Source organism: Cyprinodon tularosa, unplaced genomic scaffold (genome assembly GCF_016077235.1).
Source record: "Cyprinodon tularosa strain WSP-4 unplaced genomic scaffold, ASM1607723v1 ctg1, whole genome shotgun sequence".
Classification (NCBI taxonomy): domain Eukaryota; kingdom Metazoa; phylum Chordata; class Actinopteri; order Cyprinodontiformes; family Cyprinodontidae; genus Cyprinodon; species Cyprinodon tularosa.
In genome coordinates, this window is record NW_024037781.1 from 461,141 (window position 1) to 487,230 (window position 26,090).

Here is a 26,090-nt window from a genome sequence, read left to right on the forward strand (position 1 = left end):
TCCATACCTATGGTACTATGATCTTACGTCTGTGCTCTTATTTTGAAAGGATCCGGTCTCAGTCTTTCTGCGCCATGCTAGCATGACCCTCTTAGTCAAAATGGCGTTGCTAGAATTGGGAGGCTGCAGTTAGTTCACATCCATTTAACGTTTATATTATTTAGGGAGCAATAAACACGGTATCCACGGACACTATGGCGAGTCTGGACCAGAAATCTCCCAATGTTCTGTTGCAGAGCCTGTGCTGTAGGATCACAGGGAAAAGCGAAGGTACGTCAGTTACCGCTAGCTTGACCGCCTTCTTATCATACCGGAGCTTTTAGAAGGAAACTCCCATTGTAAAAATTGTAATTTTGTTTTAACAAACAATATATTTGTCTTTATGCATCCTAAGCACACAACAAATACATCAAACAATTCGTCAATATAAACCGGAAGTTTCGGCATGATTTTCTTTGCCCGACCTGTCACTGACCATGAATAATTTACGGTTTTCGACGCTGAACTCTTTCAGTTGTAGCGGCATAAAATCGTTTTAAGCTCCCGGAGATCAGCCAAGAGGAACTCTTTTAATACTTAGCTATTCCTAAATAAAATTAATAAAAACGTTAATTTAATAGTTATGTTTTTAATATATAATATTTTGGTTAGTAGGGACACGTAGAGGTCTCGTTCCCAATCCCGCTTCCCAGATGTTGGTGTAATTTAATGCCCTGAATGCTGATGGGATGGTTTGAAGGTTAATCCATTAACCAGTACAATTATTAATAATTTAGAGCAATCAGGCAGATTAAAGGAAAACGTGCACCTAGTCTGGATGTATTTGCATGCTGCTATCTGCAGGCCCCTGCAGGGAGGCAGATATCCCACATCAGATGTCATCATGGCATAGAACCCATAGAAATATTTACATTTAATAAAGTTGCAACTGAAAACTTTCATCAGTTTTATTTGAGTAGTGCATATTTGTGAAGCGGTGGAACAATTATAAGTGGTGTAGAGAAGATCGATATTTAAATCCTGAGTTTTGGAGCCATTGCAAAGCATGCAAAAGCTCTAATGTTAGGATTTCCCTCTTAGCTCGGGCTGTGTACTTCCAACTGATTGTCATGCAGTTGGAAGGTGAAACTTTTCTCTTTTCTAAAGTTGGTTGCACCCTTCTTTTCATCTACTCTGATGAGCCTCCCTGACCCTGGTGAATAAATGCATCCCCACATCATGATGCTGCCAACACCTTGTTTCACTGTAAGGAAGGTGTGGTCTGGTTTGCGTCCATAGTGATTTTTGTATTAAACAAGAAACTTACATTCTGATTTTTTCTGAGTTGAATACATTCTTCCCAATTTCTCATGTGTCTCTACATAACTTTGAGCGGTTTTCTTTGCCCAACTATTATTCAGCATTGAATAATACATAAAGGTCGGACTGGGACATTGGGTTTCTGCAGCTCCTCCATAGTTTGCTTGAGCCTCTTTGTGACGTTTGTTTGAATTTAACGAATGAGGGGAAAAAAATATTCCTGCCCAAACATTTACTCTGTTCTTAATTTGTTGTATTGTTTTCATATTTTTTATGTTTTAATAATGATTTGATTGAATTAAGCTCAGCTCTGGATTCAAGTCAACTCTGTTCCGATTACGTACTCTAAATCCTTAAAAATATTAAATAATTAAACAAATCTAAATGAAAACATAACTTAGGCTGAAAGGTCTTTGTTTTTAGAATTAATAATGTCCTATAGAAGATTAACAAGACAAATACTAAACTTTTTAGAGGTTGTGTCTCCAGTTAAATCATGGTTGAGTTAAGATCTGGTCGGTGAAGTGTAGTTTAAGGAAGCATATATTCAGCTCTTTTCTAGAAAATCTTGAAGGAACATTTACAGCCTCCTTTGTGAGCTTCATCTCAAGCACATTTGGGTTATGCAGTAATTTGATACAAAGCACACCAGAATGACCACGGTTGTTTTACTCAAAAAGCAAAATAAGGATTTTAAAGTATCTATCTTTAAGAAATGAACTTTTCTGAAGGGGTGAAATGCTGCTGTTCAGTGACTGGTTGTGTGTTTCTACAGCGGAAGTGGCGCATCAGTTTCAGTATGCCGTGCGAGTCATTGGCAGCAACTATGCCCCCACCATTGAGCGAGACGAGTTCCTGGTGTCAGAGAAGATCAAGAAGGAAAGTAAGTTCATCACTTGGAACATCATTGAAAATGCATTTATGATGTGGACTGCATGCCAAGTGCTAGCATTCGTCAAATCATAACAATAATTGAACTTCATTGATCTCACATTGGAGAAATTCACCTCTGCATTTTACCCATGCCCTTGAGGAGCAGCAGGGTGCCATTGTGCAGCACCTGGGGAGCAGTGTGGGGTTAAGGGTCTTGCTCAGGGACCCAGAGTGGAGGCTGTGGGGATATTACCGGGTACTTGCACCCTTCTCAAAGCACAAGCGCACTGCTCTAACCACTAGGCCATCACTCCCCTGAATCATAGCATCCATATGGTACTTGGCATCAGATGTGACAGCATAGCACACAATAAATCCATGCTATATCCTTAAGATTGTGCTGAAACAGCTATAGGAAAACAAATAATTGCACCATAGCCTCTAATCCCAGTGGACTTGTAGAGTAGCTGATGAGGCACAGTGAACGGGAACGCATTGATCCGAGGTTCTGCTCTGATAATAAAACAGAAATAGCTCCACACTTCAAAGACTGCAATAAATGGACGTTACTGATTTCTAATGGATGTTAAATTATACCTTTAAATAAAGTTGCTTTAAATCTACGAAATTTCAGTTGAAAACAAAAATGTAAGGGAAACATTATGAGTGGTTGTGATAGGTTTATCTGAGGACCCCTCCCCAGCTAACTGTAGCTTTGTGTTGCCTTTGCAGTGTTGCGGCAGAGGAGAGAAGCAGATGCCGCTCTTTTCTCAGAGCTGCACAGAAAGCTTCAGACGCAGGTTTGTATTTTCTATTAAATGTTTTCTTTTTTTGCAGAAAGCTATGATCCTACATCTCAAAGTGGTGGATTCATTTACAATCCCTTGTAAACGCAATAATCCCCATTTAACTTATTCTCATTTAGTCACATTAAACCCCCAAAGGTTGCTCATAATTACTGGAATTTATGGCTGGAAAATATCTCATACACATTAGATGATGTTTGTTTATTAAATTAGTAGAAGTTGGAATCTTTGATCAGCAAGGTTGACAGGATCCGCTACAGAAATTAAACTAAACGATAAATATTTATGTTGAAGAAATGAAAGATATGAAAGCATCACTTAAACATAGAAACAATTGAGTACTTTGGTTGTTGATGCTGTTTTGTTGTTTTAATAAACCTGTAGATTATTGATTTTGTAGAAATGTTTGTAAATTCCACTACTAGTTTTGGTCATGACTCAACTCCGGTACTATTTTGTAGGTCAGAAGCTGACAAGTTTGCAAACCTTTGTTCAATTGGAATTTTTATTTTGTTTTTTGTTTTTTAGAAACCACTAAAAAGGTGTATTTTGGACTATATTAAACAGCTGAAACAATTCATTGGATCAATCAATTATTTAAATAATCTCCTAACTAATTTAGTAATCGATTAATCGTTAGCGGAGTATAGAGACTGTAAAACATTCCTTTAGCTGACAGAGAAACCCACTTAGAGCAGTAGTAACACCAAAATTAGGAAAAAAATATATGACCATTGTGTATTTGAGATAGAAAAATATTTTTCATCTGTCAAAAAAAGATATATATATATTTTGCAATGTAAGATTTAAAAAAATGTCAATATACTCTATCCAGAACTCTTTAAATGGAAAAGTTTGAGTTTCACCTGTTTAGATTTTTTTTATTTCATAAAATGTCTTCTTTCAGGGAACCTTTGGCTATCTGATTATTAATAAATTAATCAAAAAATGTATCCACACATTAATCGATTTGAAAAATAATCATTAGCGAGTTGCTTTATTTTCCCCTTATGCTAGGGTTGTCACGATACTAAACTTTTCAACTCGATACCAATACTAAGGAAAATATTCGATACTCGATACCATTTTCAATACCACAAGGATAAAAACTCCACATTTCAACAGAAATATTTTGATTAATAATTAAAATACAATAAATAAATAAGTACAATAAACAATAAGAACAACATTTTGATGTTGTTTGCTGTGCATAGTATTAAGCAAGCTTGATAACCTTACAAAATTAAAATTAAGTATTCCTTCCTTGGCTATGCTTTCCACACATAACAGTGACACTAGCCAAACCAGTTAAGAACAAAAATAATTCTCAGCAGCTGCACCTTAAAAAAAAAGTGAAACTGAAAAGTGCACACAATTATTCAATCACACAGTGTTCAGAAAGTGCATTTTCCTCTATTCTGCACTTTAGATGAATGACTGCTTAGGTGCCACTCGTGGTAGCACTGTATCGATACTTTTGAAAATGAGTATTGTATCCGGATACAACGTTTCAGTATCGATACTTTTTTAAGTATCAATACTTTTGACAACCCTACCTTATGCAAAATTTTCTTCTCTGTCCAGGGCATTTCACAACAAACGCTGGTTAGGCTGAAATGTTAAAAAATACCCTGAAATTAGTCAAATAATCAGACTATTATTGAGCATAACGGATACTGAAAATGTGTTTTTAAACACATTTATCTCCTTTTTCGCACATATTTCTAAGAAAAACACTTTGTTTCACCAAACAAAATGCAGCATTGCTGGACCTGTGCATTTTGGCAAGGGTGGATCAGAGCAACATCTCATGTAACTCATGTAAACATAAGTTAGTGAAAGAAAGATATTGGTGAAGCATTTAATAATAATAAAAAAACACACCCTCCCCCTACTAATCGTAAAAAAATCCTGAAAAGAACCAGATCTGTTTTTTTAAGATGCAAATCCAATCATACTGAGGAGATTTCTAATGGCAGTTGGAGCCTTTGGTCAGTTTTATGAAGTGGTTTCAATGTTAATGGGGCTTAAATCAAAGGTTGTGGTTCTAATGTGTGAATATTAAAAACTTTTTCAAGCTTTTGCAAACTTTTGTGTAAACATTTTTTTCTCTGGTTTTCAGGGTATCCTTAAGCACCGCTGGTCAGTTCTGTATCTGCTGCTCAGCCTCTCTGAAGACCCCCGCAAACCTTCCGGCAGGGTGGGAGAAACACAGCTTTAAGATGTGATTTTTTGCTCATCTGATGGAAGTGAATTTTTATAGCTTCAACTGTCCTCCTCAGGTTGGGAACTATGGGGCACTTTTTGCCCAGGCCCTCCCCAGGGACGCCCACTCTACCCCATTCTACTGCACCCGACCCCAGAGCTTGGCCCTGGGCTATGGGGAACGGAGCGCTGCTTTGACTGGAAGCGTTGGGACCAGTGGAATTTCCAGCCTAGGAGTCTACACCTTAAATGGTCCCACTCCGACGCCGCAGTCACTGCTGGCTGGGTGAGTTTTCACACATCATTTTTATGAGTACACAAAAAAAAGGGAGGAAGTTAAATGTTTAAACTATCTTGGCTGTTATCAGTATACCTGTATCACAATCAGCTGGGATTTAGTAGTCCCACTTTAGAGGCTTTCAGTAGGACAAGGCTGTTAATCTGATGTTTCTATAAAAGTCCCCTGTGCAAGATGCGACAAGCACCAATTAGCTCCAGGACACAATCTCACCCTTTAGCCTTAGCTGCTATAAACAAAGGTTTATGAGGCGTCAGAAGGCCATTTCACCTCCATTTGCTCTCATTAATGATGCAGGAGTCCTTCAGCTAAAATGTGACCAGTAAAAACTCTGAGTTCACCTTCAAACTGGGGAATGGCGACATTAAGGCGTTCAATTGCAAAACGTATAGCTACAGCTTAATGATGCAAAGTGGACCATCCTCTTCCATCCATCTGCCTCTTATTTATCAGTTCATCAGGGTCAGTGTTTATTCAGGCAGCTCGTTTGAAACCAAAAGATAAAAAACACTCTAGTATTATTGTTTTTTTGTTTATTGACCCAAAACCAAAATAAATTATCATAAATAAATCTTATAAATCTGATTTATGATTTTTTTTTTTTGCCTTTTTCAGTAAACATAACTGAAAAAAAAAAAAAATGAGAGCTTGATGGCTCACTTTCGATTATTATATTTTTCACATGTAGCCTAAACGTGGAATTCACTCCGCCCCATATAAAGTCCAAAACTGTATAAAATGTATTTCCTTTTTAGTGCCAGGAAACCTTATATCCAAATTTTGTTTTGTATGAAGATTAAAAAAAAATCAGAAAATTAAGTTATATGGGTTTAATCAATCAGATGGATGGCATGTTTCAAACTAAACATTGAAAAAAAAACTGTTTTAAATAAAATCAGAAAGCTTGAAAAAATAAAGTCTGCTTCTGCAAAAAAAACAAAAGTAATAAAATGTAGGAGGGGTAATGTTGGTCAACTACATTTTTTGGTTACATTTGTGTAGATGTAGTGTGTTTATGATTGCATGAAGGAACCAAAAAAAGCCATAAACAAAGTGGCCATGAGCTGCTTTAAAATTCAGAGGGGTTTTCTAAAATTTGGTTTTACTAAACATTCACATCTAGTAAACACATTTTGTATCATTTGCAAGAATATAAGAGTGAGTTTGAATAAATAAAGGGAACTGGGGCAGTTCCCCTGATGGTCCACCTATTTAAAAAAGGGGACCAGAGGGTGTGTTCCAACTACAGAGGAATCACACTCTTATGGGCTGGTTATAATCCCGCAGCAGTGTGTCACATTGAGCTTGTCGCAGGTATGATGTAGACATTTTGGATTTATGCTTAATATTGAAGCGTGGTCTGCGCTATGTTATTCCACGCCACGACGTAAGAGGGACAATTACAAACTAGCTGTGGGTCTAGATACGGCCTCAGGGTTGAGGAAGGGGCAAGTTTGTCCAACAACAGAGGGACATGATGGTCCGTCTTCACGAGTCGTTTTCTGCAATTGCGGTCATACAAACAAAACAAGTTGGTAAGATGCCAAACAGGAAATAAGCATATTGTAGAGCGGAGGTAGAGCTGACCAATCAGAGGCCCCCTGTCTGCAGTAAGCTTTATTTTGGAGAGGTGCATCAGTGGATGGATAAGCTATAAATTCAAAGATAAAATCAAAAGTTCTTCCTTTTTTTTCACTAACGTAAAAACAGCTTTTATCCATTTTTTCATTTTGCTTTAATTTTGTCAAAACTTTTGGAACAGTAACACTTTTTTCAATTTATGTTTTGAAAAAACTTTCTTTGTGAGTTTTTGTCCTGGTTTTTCCAAGATATTCCATTAAAATATATATTCCATTTAAAACTCCAAAATTTCATCCATAATTATTTTGATTAAGACACGTTTTTGTTATTTGATTGAATAATATTGAGACAAATTCATCACCATATAGAACCAGATCACAAAGTAATCCAACCAGATCAGTGCGAGTACAAACCAGTGCCATGTTCTGTCTTCTGCAGTCAACCCCCCCAGTCTGCAGCTGCAGGCACTCAGTCTCTGGGCTCACGGTTAGCCTGGACTCTACCCATTAGCTCCTCCCCTTCTACCATCATGGCTCCGCCCACGACCAGACCATCCCTTTGTCCACAAGTGCCAACCACCAGAGCGGTCCGTCCTCACAGAGACGGAGATCAAGCCAGTGAGTAATGTGAAAGGACAAAAAAAAGAAGTGAAAACAGTTATTGGGCTGCTAATTAACATGTACAGTTATTAATGTCACTCACTTAGTCGTTGAATCCACCACTTTCACTCTTGTGAAAATAGTGAAAGTGAAAAGTAGTAGTGCATAGTTTTGCATGCATGTGCTCAGAAGGTCTCTGCGTGGCCCACTTGTTATTGCAGGATAAGAAAAGTAAAATAGTTTATGGATTCTAAATGACTTTAGACTATGATAAATAAAAAAACATGATTTTATCAATTTAAACATGCCTTACTCAGACATTTGAATCATCTTTAGTTGTTTAGACCTGTCTTTACTTCTTTATAGTCGAATTAAAATCAATTTATGTGAGAAAGTGGCATAACCTCCAAATGTTTGTTAAACTCCACCTTTGACCAACCATCTTCTTCCGCTGCAGGTGAGGTAAGCGAAGCAGCGTTGGTTCGGGACATCCTCTTCGTCTTCCAGGGAATCGATGGCAAGTTCGTCAAGATGAACGCCCAGGATAACTGCTACAAAATAGACAACAAAGTACGAAAACTTTTCAAGAAACCACTGAAGGGGAATTTCCTGAACTAATCGTCGAGCGTCATGATAACTAATGTGTGAAAAGACGTTGGGATAAGATCATCGCCATTTATAGCACTATAGCTGATCAATGTACCTTGGGGGAGTGGAGGCCTAGTGGTTAGGGCTTTGCGCTTGAAATTCAGATGTTCTTAGTTCAAACATGACTCCCACAGCCCACAGTCTGGGACCCTGAGCAAGACCCTTAACCCCACACTGCTCCCTGGGTACCGCACAATGGCAGCCCACTGCTCCCCAAGGGGATGAGTTAAATGCAGAGAGTTAATTTTATTGCTCTGTACTTGTGACATTGTAATGACAAAGTTGAATTCTATTCTGTTTGATGCAAAGGCTTCAGGTGGGAGTTGCTCCGTTTTCTCTCACCTGGACTAAACATAGGTTTCTGGTCGATAAGCTCCATCAGGACACACTCCCAAAGGAGCTTCAAATAAGTTAGTCGAGGTCAGAGATATTTTGGAGTGTTTTTTTTCCTGCATGACCTCTCTGTAAAGCTTCCCAGATAAAAGGATTTGTTAAGCTGCTGAAAATTTAATGCCTCATTAAATGTAAACCATTATCTTGCCGGGAAACCACGCTGATGCTGCTTAGTGGGCATTCTGGGTACATTGGCTGAATGATGGACACAGCAGTAATTTCAACTCTGTGTTAAAGACAGCTGCTCATATTTAACAATCACATATTTTAAAGGATTTTAGGTCTCAATTTGTAATTTTATTGTATCTTAAATTGTATTATATTCCTGATTGTTTATTTTCATAGCTTTAACATTACAGCAGGTTAAAACCACATAAGCAGGGTAGGACACTCTAGTTTCCAAGGATACCGACCTTAAGGGATGTGCCAGAACATGTCTCTGTCCTGAAGCATGTTTTTCAGTGTAGATGTTTCATAAACTTTTGAATGCCATCACTTTAAGTGCTGTAGAAAGAAAAGTGTTTGTGGGGTTTTTGTTTTAGAAACTTTTAAGTCTCCAAAGGAAAAAAAAATAGTAAAACAAAGTTTCTAGTTCTATTTTTGAATTGTTAAGGGAAAGACTTGTATAGCAGTTTCCTAGGTAGTTGGGGAAAATATGTTGTTAGTAGATTGGAGACCTAATAGGCAGACAGCCTACCTGGAGAATTAAAAGCACACTTGGGTAAACCTAGTCTGCCTGGAAATTCTCCACATTAGCAAAGGTTGATGTCAACAAAACACAAATAAATAAAAACCTGTTAAATGTCTAGAAATATTTGCTACTGCTGTTGTCCATCAAGAACACCAGCATTGTAATTTGGACGCACCCTCCCCAAATTCTCCCAAAATAGATTTCACCATTATAAGTAATAAACTACCTTATATTAGCAAGCAATCCAGTTCTCCTGGTAAATTGGGAAACTGTAACTGTTGAGTTTTTCTACAAATAATCAGATTTGAGTTTTACTCTGATTTCTTTTTGACAACACAACAGTAATGCACCTCTAAAAATTCCATTCTGAAGACATTTCTTTCTAGAGGTATGTTGTTGTTTTTCACATTGTTTGGAACTAAGAAGTCCAATCAAATGAATGCAAATGGGAGGCAAGTTCAAATACTGACAAATCTGCTGTTGATTTTGCTTAGATAGGCCACTGATACAGCTGCTTCTCATAGAAGCATGGAGATGAAACGTTGTGAGGGTGTGATGGCAGCAGATGCCATGTGTTATGATTCAGAAGCCTTATGCTAAAAAACGACACCTGCAATCTGCAAGATGATAACAGGAACTTTGCTCATCCACTGGCCCAGAGTTCCCCTTCCTTTAAAGTCAATAGTTCAGCTATTTCATAGGCATTTGACACAATGTTTCAACAAGGGGAGAGGGAAATATACCCATCATCAGTTATTTATTTTCCCTGAAACTCACCGAAATTCTAAACAATAGTTTCTTTTAGCTACAAATGCTAATTGATTTTTTTTTTTTTTTTCTAATTTCTTTGAGGCTTAAAAAAAAATACAGTACAGATTTTTTATGTTTCATATCTAGATTTTTGGATGCACTTCTGTAAGAGCATAATATCTTCTTGGATACTATTCAAACTATTTTCCAGTATTTTCTTCGTGATACAAATTGGATACAATAAAAAAAAAAAATTTACCCAGTTTGTATTATATATGTAATAAATGCTTTCCTTCACAAGGTGGTGGTATGCAAGTCCCTCAGAGACATCAGCAGCAGACTGGCTGAACTTGGCTGGCTCCACAACAAAGTCAGGAAGTACACCGACGCCAGAACCCTCGACCGAGCCTTTGGATTGGTGGGACAGGTGTGTTTGTCATATCTACCGTTTTTATGCTCAGTCTGTTCTTTTTTTTTAACCCCTCCTTATTTTTAAACCTTCCAGAGCTTCTGTGCATCGCTTCATCAGGAGCTGAAGGAATACTACAGGCTCCTCTCTGTCCTCCACTCGCAGGTAAACATATACATGTAAACACAGGCTGATAAGATAGGGAGACTTTTTCTTTTATTTCACATAAATTCAAATTAAAAGTTGTAGTAAGCTAAAGCCTTTGACTGAAGACGCCATGAAGATGCTCACGGTGGTCTATAATGTTCTCATTTTTGGAAAGAATTGTTCTTTGTGAAACTGTCTTCCATTAAGTTTTCCAGCCGTCTTTAAATCTCTGTCTGCTCCTATGGCCAGAACTTCTTAGCTTCGTGAGACCATCCTGATTTCGCGAGCTTTCGAGATTTCGCTCGCTAGTCAGTCTGGAGACTCTCCGTTGAAGAAAATTTGGTGCCGTTCTCCAAACGAACGTCCAATCAGCTTTGGCTTTGAGGCGGGTTGAGGTGTGACGCAACGAGAAGCACGACAGTTCAGTCTAAAGAACATGGCGGCTTCAGCCGATGAAACTAGCGTTAGCGTGGCTATCGAGCAAGTTTTATTGGAATTACAGAGTATTTCTTCACTGAAAGAAGAGCAAAACACTGCTCTGGAGGCTTTTCTCAGAGGAAAAGATGTTTTTGCTCTTCTCCCGACTGGTTTCGACAAGAGTAGCCTGGCTGTTAGTACGTCATTTGCTTCGTTGATCTGATTGGTTTATTTGGCCCGTCTATCACCAACATAGGCCAATCAGCTAACCAGTATTTTTGCCCCTTCCCAAAATTACTTCAGCCGAAGGTTTCCAGATGGATATGCGGAGCAAATCCATCTGGCGGAGTCGGGTTAAGAAGTCCTGTCCTGCCGGAAGGACATAAGTCAGGGATAGGATCCTGCAGCCATGTTTCAGTAACACACAATACTCCATTTGTAGTATTCTGGCTGGGTTTGTAGTTCTTCTAACTTGTTTCCTAAAAATCTGACATTACCCATAATGACTGATAAAAGATATGGCTTGAATTTCCTCCTCCTCTCTCTTCTCCTTGCTCCCACCCTGCATTCTCTCCACCTTTTTTTTTTTTTTTTCTTAAGAAGTAGTTCAGCTTTTGAGATGTAAATAATCTGCTCTGTTAGAAAACGACAACTTGATATGGTTGCTATGGATAACAAATGTCCCAAAATGAAAAGATATTGTCAAAAATTATTACCATGGGTAAAAAAAAAAAAAAGGAAACCTTTTGATCCACAAACAGGCACACAATAAAAAAAAAAAGAATATTAGAATAACATAATTCTAGATTCAAAGGGTATAATCTGAGAAAAATCAGTTAGTTACATTTTGTGCGTCCTTTAGTTGCAGGTAGAGGATGAGCAGGGTGTGAACATGTGCACAGAGAGCAGCTTAACCCTGAGAAGGCTTCTGGTCTGGATGTACGACCCAAAGGTGCGACTGAAAACGCTGGCTGCCCTCGTCGACTTCTGCCAAGGTGGGTCAGATTCCTACTTCACTTTATATGGGCATGTCATTTTATGTTAAAGCTACAGTGTGTAATAATTACAGGCATATAAAGTCAGAAATTTAATATATTATACATAACTATGTTATTTATCATCACCTATGAGCTCAGCCTTTTAACCATAATATTTGCGCTGCCTTAGAATTCGTTATTTATAATTACATAGGAGCGGGTCTCGCAGCCATGGAGGCTGACATCTTTGCGCTACGGCAAGCGCAGAGGCAACAAACTAGCGATTGCGAGATCTCCCATGACGCTCAAAAATAACTACGGCAAGTTGAGAGAGATGAACTGAGACGGTACTGAACAGTAGATGGCAGTATTATGCCTGAGAAGCGTTTAGTCTGCCTGAAACCAAAGAAGAAGAAGAAGCAGGTATACTGCGCATCAGTAACAAGAAAGGTGAACAAAGGCGGCAGGCGTGAGTGACTTTGCAAACTGTTTGGCACTGTGTGGCCAAACATCAGACGAATGGAGGATCATGCCTACTCTGTATCACAACGAAAAGCGGCGGACACCGAACCCCCGTCATCTAAGAAGCGGAAACACGACGAGAATAAACGCAAGCGTGACAAGAAACGGCAAAAAACACGGATCAACATTGGCACGGCATTTACACGATGGAAGTCACTGATGGAGGAAAAAGGTTTTCAAAGTGACGCTCAAGTTGCCAGTTTTCTCTTGGACAGGTAATTAATCCTACACACACAATTGTCTAATATCACTGCAGTTTTTGGAGTACAGGATGCTCAGACCTGTCTAAAACAATAACATGCTGCGGCGTGATGATGCTGTTCCTCTCCAGTATACTTATTCAGCAACGTCCCTGACGTTTCATAGGTAATGATTCAGTAATTTTCTGTAAAATAATTTTCTGGATATATACCTCGGTTACTTCTCTCCGGCTCCTTTGGAGATCTTCAAGCGTTTCCTCCTCTGCTCTCACCCCGCTGGCACCCCTCTCTCGCCTGGCCCTAGCTGCACGGCCTCCCTGCCTTCGCCCTCGTCCTCTCCCTCTTCCTCGCGTTGTAACCCCCGTGCCACCAAAATGACTTGGACTCTGTAAACGGGGAATATATATTCTTCCAGCGAACACAATCTCGCTGTTAAACTAATGACTACAATTAGTAGTCTGTTTATATCACCATGCAAAGCAGCTCACCAAAACGTCACAACGATGTAGAAAAAATAACGGGTATATTTATTATCTTAAATCTACATGAAATCTATACCCTACTCAGACTAATGAAATACTATCTGTAAAATTATCTATGTAAACAAACCTCATCACTTGAGAGGGTAGGTGATACGGACGTCGTGGAAGAAATTTTGTCCCGTAACGCTCGCCGTACTGTTGGGGGGGAGAAGCGGTGGGGGGGAGATGTTCATGTTGCTGCGGTCTGCAGTCTGACCGCTAGATGTCGCTGAAAATTACACACTGTAGCTTTAACACATCTGTTGCACAGAGTCTGACCTGATCTTTGCATCTCTGTAGGTCGTAAAGGAGGCGAACTGGCCTCTGCGGTTCATGCCTACGGAAAGACAGGAGACCCGCAGATGAGAGCGCTGGTCCAGCACATCCTCAGCCTGGTGTCTCACCCCATCCTCAACTTCCTCTACAGATGGATATATGATGGCGAGTTAGAGGACACTTACCACGAGGTGCATTCATTTCCTGTTTAGTGCTAATCTGATCAGTATATGAAACACTTGCCTAAACGCCATGCTTTACGAAGCAGCTAAAGGCTGGCCTTACTGAGTTCTTTAGGAAGAAAAACTCATTAAGAGTTGATTCGTTATATCTGGGACATTGTTCTCTTCTGATGTTCTGACGTTTGACCCCAATGAAGGAAACCATTAGTGAAATGGGGGGGAAGAAAGAAGAGAGCAATAGACCTGCCTCTTAAATGAGAACTGATGAGAGCAGCTTAATGGAGACCACCATGATGGATCCCTCTCCTCTACTTTCCATTGCCTTTTCACCCCCACTCCTCCCATCTCACACTGTATTTATGAGTTCAGCATGATCTGTTAGACTGGACTGGATTTAAGTGCTGTGTTTAAGACTACCCAAATTAAATTATTAAACCTTTCAAGGCGTAAAATCACCCATGAGGCCTCACACAGACACCACATGGAAAGAGCTTCAGGGATGGCTTGGAAGATATTCAAAACCGAACAATGCATAGTAAAAAAAAAAAACATTCAGGTTTATTTTGCAAGCATCTACACCAGTTTCAGTCCAATAAAATGAATACATTTAAATAAAAACCTTTTGCTTGTGCTAAGAGAATCAAATTTCAGCCTAGGTTTTATATTTTGATGCCCTGTAGATTAGCTCACTAGACATTTCATGACTTTTTAAGGTAAGTATCCCATTTTGAAAGCACTAAAGCCCAAAAAAACAAGAAAAATTATCAGATCACAGTGGACTATAATTAAACAAAATGTTTCTCCAGTTGTATACATAAAACTTATAAGATTGATTTTAGTCTGCGCTTATTTGGGGCACCAGTAAGATTATGTTAATCACATTAAATGTGTTATTTAAAGATATATTATAAGTTTTTACTAAAAAATGTCTTTTTACAGGGTTTCTGCGGGTCATTAAAAATCATTAAAAGTCATTAAATTATAATTTTTGAAATTAAGGCCTTAATTGGCATTAAAATTCATTCAATTTGATTATTGTGGCATTTAAAATGCTTTATAAAAAAAAAAAAAAGTTAATAAAATTATTATATTTGCGCAGAACTGTCTCTGGTTGATCGTAAAGCCGTACGTTCAGGAATAAAAGCTCGAGGAGAAAAAGCTAGAGCATTGGAAAATGCAAATTTCTACAAAAGTGACTGCAAAACGACGAATTCGGGACATGGCTGCAGCCTGTCCATCGTAAAGACGACAAAAGATTTTGCCGTATTTATATGAGAGTCATGGGTGATTGTTGATGGCATTAACATTATTTCTAAGATCATTAAAAAACATTAAATAAGAGTTACTCATGCCTGTATAAACCCTGTTATAATAGGCTAAGGCTAAAACAATGAATCGGTTTAATCGTGATTAATTGATTACTGAAATAATCGTCAACTAATTTAGAAATCAGTTAATCGTTAAATGGAGTATAGAGACTGTAAAACATGCCTTTAGCTGACAGAGAAACCCACTTAGAGCAGTAATTATACCAGAATTATGATAAAATATATGAACATTGTGTATTTTAGAAAAATATTCTTCCTCGGTCAATATGCGCTATCCAGAACTCCTCAAGTGGAAAAGTTTTAGTTTCACCTTGTTTAATTAAGTAAAAAGTCTTTAAGGAAGCTTTGGCTATCAGATTATTAATTCAATCAAAAAAATAATCGATACCTGCAGCCCTATTGTCTTTTTTTCTTTTATGCTTTATGACTAAAACATGGTTTTTAGCAGACTGACACCTCAGTGATTCAATGAATCTATAAGCTTGTACCCTTTTTACCCTGAATTTTACTTTTGGGTCAGAAGTTCCTACGCTGAACTGTGGATGTGACGTTAAGCACGTCCATGTTAAAGCTAACAAAGCGTTATATTCAAGATGGATTTTGTGGATACTGAAAAGCGGCCGGCATCCAGCTCGACTGGGACATCAATGGCAACTCCATTTATGGTGAAAGAGTACAAATAAAAGGTTTAAAAAAAAAAGTAGTAGAGGTTTTGGGATAAATGAAAATTAAAGCCACACCTTTGCACTTTTGTTTAGCGATTAAAAAACCCCGCTCAGAATGAGATTTTGTTTTCCTTTCAGTCTATTAGCAATGTGCAGGATATTGTTTTGCTATATCAAAAACTAAATAACAAAATTATGTAAAAAAAAAAAAAAAAAAAAAAAAAAGGGACTTTTGCAGGATATAGTTTAAAGGGGCTCTCTGGTGGGTAGATAATGTTTTAATGTGTGCTAATGTAAATTATATCTGTCTTCTTTTGCTGGACATGTTAAACCATTTTTAAAAAAACATTTGTTTCTGTCTTTTTAAGGCTTTTGTTTTTGTTTTTTCAGTTCTTTGTAGCATCAGACCCCAATGTCAAAACTGATCGCCTATGGCATGACAAGTACTCCCTCAGGAAGTCAATGATCCCCTCGTTCATCACCATGGACCAGGCTCGTAAGGTAAACACGCATTACAGATGGGACTGACTGGTCTCTATGACGAGGACATGGGACTATAGAAACAGCGGAGGTGCTTCACAGCTGATCATTTTCTTCATTTGTCTCTTTAGGTTCTGCTGATTGGCAAATCCATCAACTTTCTGCATCAGGTTTGTCACGACAGAACGCCTCCGGGCAAAATCACACCAGCGTCCAAACCTGCCGACACGCCGAAAGATGGTAGGTTCTCCCTTCTACTGTTTTTCTTTTATGTAGTTTTTAAATAAATAAAAAAATTAAGATAACCTTAGTATCAAAAGATTTAAAAAGATCAATTGGTGTATTAACGGAAAAAAGCTGGTCTGATGCAAAAAAAATGATTACGCCCCTCTGGTTGAATCAGGTCTGATTGCTGCCTGGACTTTATAATCACGAAATCACCTAAACAGAACCCCTCTGACAACACGAAGTAGGCTAAAAGATTCCCAAAACAACACATTCCCCGACCTAGAGACGTTTCAGAACAGACGAGGAAACAGTCATTGACACTTAATGGTTGGGGACTCCACTGAACCACATTGATAACCATAATCACAAATGGAGAAAACCTATAAGACTGGCAAACCTTCCCACGAGTGACTACCGTAATTTTTGGACTATAAGCCGCACCTGAATATAAGCCGCAGAAGCTAAATTGCATGATTTTATACACGCCGCACTACAAGACGGACTATAAGCCGCAGGTTTTTTATGTTTTATTACCATATGGTTCGTGCACAGAGAGGAATGTCGGGGAAAGAGGCAACTGTTTGGGGAAGCTCCTATTTATAAACATTTCAACACAATTGAATTGAGACAATTCTTCCTGCTGGCGTCTCCAATGTCTCACCATTGACTTGTTGATTCCAAGGTTACGTGCAGCGGTTCTATTTCCTTCGTTTACTGCCAAATTGACTGCCTTTAACTTAAAAGCTGCATCATATGCATTTCAACGTTTGTTTACCATAATGAGGGTGTGACACAGACTGTCTTGCGCTCGCAATTTCCGTCTTTCTTGGAGTCCGCTTCCGAAGGGCGTCCGCATTCCCGTGTGCGTGGCTACCTGTGTGTTGAAGCAAATGTGACGTCAACATGGTGGATGGTAAAATCCATAGATTTAGGTACCGTATTACCCTAGTGGCCGTTAGCTGTAAAAGTCCATAGATAAGCCGCATTGCTATATAAGCGCAAGGTCGAAAAATGGTCGAAAATGGGGGAAATGTCGCGGCTTATAGTCCGAAAATTACGGTAGTTAAGTTAAACGTTTTGTAAATTGTACATCTGATGTTAAATGAACAAATTGGAAATCACTTCGACATCTACCCACCAGTCCCTTTGAGCTCGGTTGGGTATTGCTGCTGGCTATAATCTGGAGATTACAGAAAAGTTTACTTGGCTAAAAAAAAAAAGTAAAGATTTTGGAGTTTCCTAGTCTTTTTTAAGGCTCTTAATATTTTAGTTATTGAGTTTAGAGTCTGATTCTTCATCGTGATGTAAAATCTTGATCCAGACTTAGCTGGATGGTGGATTGCACTGGCAAGGAAAACATCCAGTTATCAGGTTTGGTGAGAAATGTTTTGATAACATAGCTACAGGTTAGGATGGATAGCCTTTTTTATCACTTTTTAAATGTAATTTAAAAATATAATTGTTTAACATTAAACTTGCTATAAAATATTTAAGTGCAACTATAGGAAAAAAGGGTAAGTAAGGTAAGGGAATAAATAGTTTTCCACAGCGCTGTAAATATTGAACTCAGCCCTCTGTGTTATTGTTGATTGAGGCGTGCTAATGATATCAGTGTCCACTCTGTATTGACGGCTTTATTGACAAACGTTAGCGGACTGGCAGGGATCGATGCTCTTACCGCTCACCGGCCTCGTCCTTCTGACTGCAGAGACCAGAAAGTTATACTTAGAGCATAATTCATTGATTCAGACGGTAGGATTTAGTCTGATCTGTAGCTCGTACTGTGTAAAATGAAGGGCATTAGACATTAAGCTTTAGATCGGGAAAATTGTCATCTTCAACTAGAACCCCAGTCGAAAGTATTACCCTTTGTTTTGGACTTCCTTTAGAAGTCCATCCCAATGTTCCATTCCACTCCAAAGCATTTAATAATCTACTGGCTGTCTGGCTAAAGGATAAACTTTAACACAACGTGGTTTTATCTTTGACCTGCTAATGGCGGATAAAGGTTCACCTTCCCTTCTCAGTATTAAAAAGCATTGATTACCAAAACCTGTTTAAAAAAAAAAAAAAAAAAGTGAATTTACATAATTGATTTTAAATGAATCTTTTTCTGTCTCAAGTCCTTTCCATCCTCACAGCCCGCCACAGAGTTCCTCAGGGATTACATGTTGGATCACTTTAATTCATGGTGTACCTTCTTTGCTTTGTCATCTCTTCACTTATAAACAAACAAATTACCATGAAAATAAAGGATGGTTCTAGTTTAAAAACTTTGACTGAACTTGAAATTTTATCACCAGCAATGGTTTCTCTGGGCAGAGAAAATTCCTAACATTTGTATTTCCTTCCTTATGTCACTGCCTTTTCCCTCATAATGTTTTTTTCCTTTCTCTACCCTGTTCTTTTTACTTTTTTCTCCCTTTCTTATTCCTTCTTTCATCCTTAGGTTGTTCTTCCTTAGTTTTTCCATGCTTAGTTCTCCCTCCCTCCCTCCATTATCACAGATTCCTGATTAAAGTATCAATATCTGATTTCTCTGCTTCACAAAGACCCATGGGCTCCACATACAGACAATTTAAAAAGGAGTTTAGACCCTTTAAGAATAAATAATTGGATCCACGATGCTTTTAAGGCTTGATTGTTTGTTGGCCAGCATTATCTCACTAGTTTGTCAATACTTTAGCACTTTAAAACCTCCTATAATATAGCTTTTATACATAAATAAGCATGATACTGTTGTTTTTGATTTAATAGTCAAAGAATTGACTGATTGTCTCTGCCCTCCTGTAGCTGCAGAACTGCTGTCTGACCTGGAAGGAGCTTTTCAGGAGAAAATCGATGCGGCCTACTTCGACACCAGCAAGTACCTGCTGGACGTCCTCAACCGTAACTACCTGCTGTTGGAGCACCTGCAGGCCATGAGGAGATACCTGCTGCTGGGCCAGGGAGACTTCATCAGACACCTCATGGATCTGCTAAAGTTAGACTTTTTTAGCATTCTGTAATGGTCGAACAGTTTTAATGTGAAGCTTGGATGTTAAATGTAATCGTTGCTGTTCTCAGACCCGAGCTTGCCCGTCCTGCTACTACGTTATACCAACATAACCTAACTGGTATCTTAGAGACGGCTGTCAGGGCCACCAACGCTCAGTTTGACAATGCAGAGATCCTAAAGAGGCTTGATGTTCGCCTCCTGGAGGTACTACAGACATATAGACATGAGTTTTCCCATCAGAAGACAGAACAGTCTTTAAATTCCTGATGTTTGCCTTCAGGTTTCTCCTGGGGACACAGGCTGGGATGTCTTCAGTCTCGATTACCATGTTGATGGACCCATTGCAACAGTAACACCCATCAGATGTTCTTAAAAAAATTATTTTTGATAACATGTCAACACCTTTATAAAAAATAAATATCTCCCCCAGGTGTTTACCAGAGAGTGTATGGGTCACTACCTCCGTGTGTTTAACTTCCTGTGGAGGGCCAAGAGAATGGAGTACACACTGACAGACATCTGGAAGGGACAGATGTGTAACGCCAAGCTGCTCAAAACAATGCCAGGTGCGTGGAGATCAGGGTACCATCCTGCTTAAATGATCTAAACAAAGCTAACATTAGGAAAGTGACACATTACCTCAAATACAATGAAAAATACAGTATGAATTCTATAGAAAAAAAGCACCAAATAGTTAATTTATATTTATTTGTTAAATATATTTTCCTTCCTCTTCACAAAAAAAGTAAGGTGTAGTTTGTGTTTGTAACGTGACCAAATGTAAAAATGTTTCAGCAGTTTAAAGAATAGATGAAAGGTGCTTTATACCCCATTTACACTATCCTTGAAAAACCGTGCCGAGACTGGTCCGAGCTCAGTAACTGAGATAACTTATCGTGTGTAAATGGAAAGCAAACTGAACTGAACTGAGCTAGACACAACCGGACAGCGCTAACTGCAGACCAGTTCAAGAGGTGGGTTCGGCTCGGCTTTTCCCTGGCTCGGTTCTCTGATAACAAGAGCGCATGAGCAGAACGCGTCATCTCCATCTGGCTGCACATCCCGATTCACACTCCATTCCAGTAGTTGGCGGTAATGCCCCTCCGAAGAAGAACTATAAACAACTATAAACATCCACGAACGGTTGCCGTCTTCGCCTGACCTTCCGCAAACACCGAAGTACAGCAATAATAATCAAGCATAAATTTCTGAATGTGACGGGCGCCGCCATTTTGATTTGCTTGATTCCCTCCTTCTTCGTCTTCTTCTTCTTCTGTTTTATGGCGGTTGGCAAACAACTTTTGGTGCATTACCGCCACCAACTGCTTGATTTCATCCTTCAATACTGGCAGTAATACCGCAGATCGTCACGAGGAGTCGAGGAACCGAAATAGCGTGATGTGTAAACGGTCGTCAAAACCGAGCTCGGCCTGGTTAACTGATCCGAGCTCGGACCGGTCTCAGCATGGATAGGTTTTTCAAGGGTAGTATAAATTGGGTATTAGTGGCTCAGTTCAATTCAGATAGATCTCATTGAGGTTAATAAAAAAAAAAAAAAAAATATATATATATATATATATATATATATATATATATATATATATATATATATATATATATATATGTATATATATATATATATATATATATATATATATATATACACAGGTGCTGGTCATAAAATTAGAATATCATGAAAAAGTAGATTGATTTCAGTAATTCCATTTAAAAAGTGAAACTTGTATATTATATTCATACATTACATACAAACTCATATATTTCAGATGTTTATTTTGTTTAATTTTGATGATTACAAATGACAACAAATGAAAATCTCAAATTCATCATATCAGAAAATTAGAATATTGTGAAAAGGTTCAAAATTGATGGCCCCTGGTGCCACACTCTAATCAGCTAATTAACTCAAACCACCTGCAAAAGCCTTTAAATGGTCTTTCAGTCTAGTTCTATAGGCTACACAATCATGGGGAAGACTGCTGACTTGACAGTTGTCCAAAAGACGACCATCGACACCTTGCACAAGGAGGGCAAGACACAAAAGGTCATCGCTAAAGAGGCTGGCTGTTCACAGAGCTCAGTGTCCAAGCACATTAATAGAGAGGCGAAGGGAAGGAAAAGATGTGGTCGAAAAAAGTGTACAAGCAAGAGAGATAACCGCACCCTGGAGAGGATTGTGAAACAAAACCCCTTCAAAAATGTGGGGGAGATTCACAAAGAGTGGACTGCAGCTGGAGTGAGTGCTTCAAGAACCACCACACACAGACGTATGAAAGACATGGGTTTCTGCTGTCGCATTCCTTGTGTCAAGCCACTCTTGAACCACAGACAGCGTCAGAAGCGTCTTGCCTGGGCTAAAGAGAAACAGGACTGGACTGCTGGTGAGTGGTCCAAAGTCATGTTCTCTGATGAAAGTAAATTTTGCATTTCCTTTGGAAATCAAGGTCCCAGAGTCTGGAGGAAAAGAAGAGAGGCACTTCATCCACGTTGCTTGAAGTCCAGTGTAAAGTTTCCACAGTCAGTGATGGTTTGGGGTGCCATGTCATCTGCTGGTGTTGGTCCATTGTGTTTTCTGAGGTCCAGGGTCAACGCAGCCACATACCAGGAAGTTTTAGAGCACTTCATGCTTCCTGCAGCTGACCAACTTTTTGGAGATGCAGATTTCATTTTCCAACAGGACTTGGCACCTGCACACAGTGCCAAAGCTACCAGTACCTGGTTGAAGGACCATGGTATCCCTGTTCTTAATTGGCCAGCAAACTCTCCTGACCTTAACCCCATAGAAAATCTATGGGGTATTGTGAAGAAGAAGATGCAATACACCAGACCCAACAATTCAGAAGAGCTAAAAGCCACTATTAGAGCAACCTGGGCTATCATAACACCTGAGCAGTGCCACAGACTGATCGACTCCATGCCACGCCGCATTGCTGCAGTAATACAGGCCAAAGGAGGCCCAACTAAATACTGAGTGCTGTACATGCTCATACTTTTCATGTTCATACTTTTCAGTTGGCCAACATTTCTATAAATCCTTTGTTTTTATTGGTCTTCAGTAATATTCTAATATTCTGATATGATGAATTTGAGATTTTCATTTGTTGTCATTTGTAATCATCAAAATTAAACAAAATAAACATCTGAAATATATGAGTTTGTATGTAATGTATGAATATAATATACAAGTTTCACTTTTTAAATGGAATTACTGAAATCAATCTACTTTTTCATGATATTCTAATTTTATGACCAGCACCTGTATATATATAAAAGAATTGCAAAGGGACACACCTTACAAAATGCAGACATTACGATAAGAAATAAAAGGAGAAATGAAAATGGCTCTTAAACCTTTTGAATATGAAGTTAATTCTTTTACATTATTAGAAAAAGCTCAGATGGGGGTTTCATTTATTAGAGAAATATATCCATTTAGATTTTATTTTCCTAGGTGTTTTTAATTAATTTAAGGCATCTGGGGATATACTGTTTTAGTTTATTTAGGTTCACATCCACTGGTATTGATGATACAGCTAATAAAAAAGGGTCACACACCATGAAACCATGAAGAAGTAGAAAAGCCCTCAGACAGCACAGACCTCAGTCCAAGCAGCAAATGTTGCCTCATATTCTGACTTATAGATAAAACCCACACATGATCTGGACCCTTATCAAATTTTAATGAATTCTTTCATGGCATGAGGTGCACCTTTGGTAACAATTTCCTTAAAATGCTTTCATAAGTTTATAAATACGGCACAGCGTGAGTCTGCATGCTCCCACCTCCTTCATTCACTGCTTTCTTATTTGATCAGATCTCGTTACTTCAAGCGAGGCATGGCTCACCTTCCCTGTGTTTTGTCTTCAGTATAAAACTTCTGAGCGTTTTTGAGTCCGATGCTGAAGCTGTCAGTCACTGCTGCCACTCTCTGGTTTCAGGGGGAATTGCTTGTTCTGCCAAATAATGTTGAGGAATCCTTTGAAAAAAATCCTTGATAATGATTATGATGTGGATCATCACTCAAAATTAAATGGATTGTTCATTAGACTGGGGTGCACCTTTGGTAAAAAATTAAATTAATTTAATTTTATTATCCTATATGTAGATGGAGAGACAAACGGAAAAACATAACCACCTTGGTGGAGGTAAAAGTGTTTAAATAAGACATGATGGACCTACAAAATGACATGTTTTTCTTTAAGTAAAACAAAATAGTTCTGATTCACTATTTTGTTAAAAAAAAAAGAAAAGTTTTACCCAATAGAGGCTGGTAAGTTTAAAGCTAATCTGAAAATTAATTAAAAAAATGTCATCCTATGATAATTGAGTAAACGAATAAAGAAAACGAAGTCATCTGCATACAGTTTGATACAGCTTTTTGTTTAGAGGTGGTTTTTATGTAACTTTTCTAAACCTGTACACATATTACCCTTGTTTCAACTTCTTGTAATGTTGTTTTTAGTTTTGTAATATTTACGTACCCCATTCTCCTTGCCTTGCAGAGCTATCTGGTGTGCTGCACCAATGTCACATCCTGGCCTCTGAAATGGTTCACTTCATCCACCAAATGCAGTACTACATCACCTTCGAGGTTAGACCATTATCAGGGCTGGAAGACAGCAAAACAGCAATTACAGACTAAATATAGTGTTCTCTTTTTTTTTTTTTTTTACCAGTAATAGCTTAGTATGATTAATAATAGCCGGGATTATGTTTTAAAATTACTTGTGATTTTTTTTAGTTCCAACATTCTATTAAGTTTGTATTCCTTATAAGTTCATAACTTAATACCGAGTCTGCATGTAGAAGGATTAATAGAAGCATCCATTGTGTCTCATACAAGCACCACTAAAATGTTTGATTGTCCAATACTACTCCCAGAAGCAACTACTGATCTTTGTCTGTGTGCGTAGGTGCTGGAGTGCCTGTGGGACGAGCTGTGGAACAAACTGCAGCAGGCCCAGGACCTCGACCACATCATCGCCGCCCACGACGTCTTCCTGGACACCATCATCTCCAGATGCCTGCTGGACAATAACAGCAGGGTGACACAGCATCTTCTATTCTTGTTTGATATAGTCCCGCCTTCCCTTTGACTCTCTTGACTCAGTTCTGCTTTTATCTCTCCGTCTAGTCCCTTTTGAACCAACTGAGGGCCATATTTGACCAAATTATCGAGTTTCAAAATGCCCAGGACTCTCTTTACCGTTCAGCTCTGGAGGAGCTCGCCCTGCGGCTACAGTTTGAGGAAAAGAAGCAGCAGAGGGAAGAGGAGGTAAATATAAAATAAAGAAACACTGATGTGCAGTTTTTTATTTCTTTATTTGATTAGGGACAATGCACAAAATCACATTAGTCTAAGAAAGATGTGCCAAGATGTGCCATGTGAAGATGCCATGTTATAGCAAAAATGCTAATTTCCACCTGCAATCCCTGGACAGGTTGTTGTTTTACTTAGAAAAACTCATAAAATAAATACTGAATAATACATATAAGCGTCAATTTATTCACATAGGCATCATAAAGGTCACAAAAGCATCCTCAATATGCAGCCTTAGAATGGCCTAGTCAGTCTAGGCATTTTTTCCCCAAAAAAAGCTACACTGCAAACACAGATTTTTGTTTCAAGGGTATAAAAAAACTTTTTTGTTGCATGACAGTATCCTGTCAGAACCAGTGTCCATTTGTCTCCTGATTCAGGGTGAGTGGGGAGTAACCGCAGAGCAGGAGGCAGCCGAAAAAAGGAGGATTCAGGAATTCCAGGAAACCATACCAAAGATGCAATCCGAGCTTCGAATCCTTACCCACTTCTACCAGGTAGCCTCCTGTTATTCCCTTCGCAGATTTGATCACTCGCTCGGTTCAATCGGAGGCTGACACGTTTCTCCTGCTTCCACCTTCACCGCTCCTTCTCTCAGAGCATCGTCCAGCAGTTCCTCGTGTTGCTGATGACAAGTCCGGATGAGAGTCTCCGCTTCCTCAGTTTCAGACTGGACTTCAACGAGCACTACAGGTTTCTCTCCCAAAACTATTCATCTTTTTTTGCATTCTGTTTGCGGATAAAACATTTTTCTTTTAAACTTCTCATCGTTTTTGGAAAGCAGTTATTTGAGATAAAGTTGCACAACACCCTAGGGAGCAAGGAGTATGGGAAATTTGTTTAACACCATATTTTTTTAATTTCAACTGTTTGTTTTTTTTCTTTTTTTTTTACCAACCAACAGAGGAACCAGGAGTCAGGTGAGCGTGAAGGGCTCATAGAGCAAAAGCAGGACACTTTAGGTAGATTTTGTTTCCTTTGGAGAAAATACAACCCCCTAAACAGACCAAATAAAAATAGTAAATTGGTTGATAAGGTTATAAATTATGTTAAAGAGTTGTGTGTTTTTATTTCAATGTTTTTTGGCTCCTAATCTGCTTTTAAAAATGGTATTACATTTCTAACAGGGCCAGAGAGCCAAGGCTGCGAGCTTCGCTGGGAACCACCAGAGGGCGACGTGTGTCAAACATCTGACATGACTGAGGCAGCCCAGGCAGACGACGCACTAAGTGCCACCTTACAGCGTCGAGCCGACACG

The 26,090-nt window shown here is 38.7% G+C and overlaps 1 protein-coding gene across 2 annotated transcripts; it reads left to right on the forward strand.

The window, feature by feature from the left end:
* Nucleotides 1-82: 82 nt before the first annotated feature.
* tubgcp3 (tubulin, gamma complex associated protein 3) lies at nt 83-26,090 on the forward strand. 2 transcript variants are annotated; one of them, XM_038275858.1, is made up of 24 exons: nt 83-270; nt 2,075-2,182; nt 2,905-2,972; nt 5,101-5,178; nt 5,261-5,469; nt 7,501-7,679; nt 8,119-8,231; nt 10,445-10,570; nt 10,649-10,717; nt 11,979-12,111; nt 13,637-13,803; nt 16,178-16,288; nt 16,399-16,507; nt 19,289-19,478; nt 19,562-19,697; nt 19,774-19,842; nt 19,924-20,059; nt 24,015-24,103; nt 24,426-24,557; nt 24,647-24,787; nt 25,213-25,329; nt 25,431-25,525; nt 25,737-25,752; nt 25,960-26,080. In XM_038275858.1, the coding sequence occupies exons 1-24, from the start codon at nt 195-197 to the stop codon at nt 26,029-26,031; spliced, it is 2,739 nt and encodes a 912-aa protein (XP_038131786.1). In that variant the 5' UTR covers nt 83-194; the 3' UTR covers nt 26,032-26,080. The 2 variants fall into 2 exon arrangements, with proteins under 2 accessions (XP_038131786.1, XP_038132102.1); XM_038276174.1 differs by lacking the exon at nt 25,737-25,752 and having other exon boundaries at nt 25,960-26,090.

Bases quoted from the DNA above. Each gene is read 5' to 3' on its own strand.
- tubgcp3 (XM_038275858.1), top strand. From the start codon at position 195: ATGGCGAGTCTGGACCAGAAATCTCCCAATGTTCTGTTGCAGAGCCTG. The intron at 2,973-5,100 runs GTTTGTATTTTC...TCTGGTTTTCAG, and splicing joins ACAGAAAGCTTCAGACGCAG to GGTATCCTTAAGCACCGCTG. The intron at 8,232-10,444 runs GTACGAAAACTT...TTCCTTCACAAG, and splicing joins GCTACAAAATAGACAACAAA to GTGGTGGTATGCAAGTCCCT.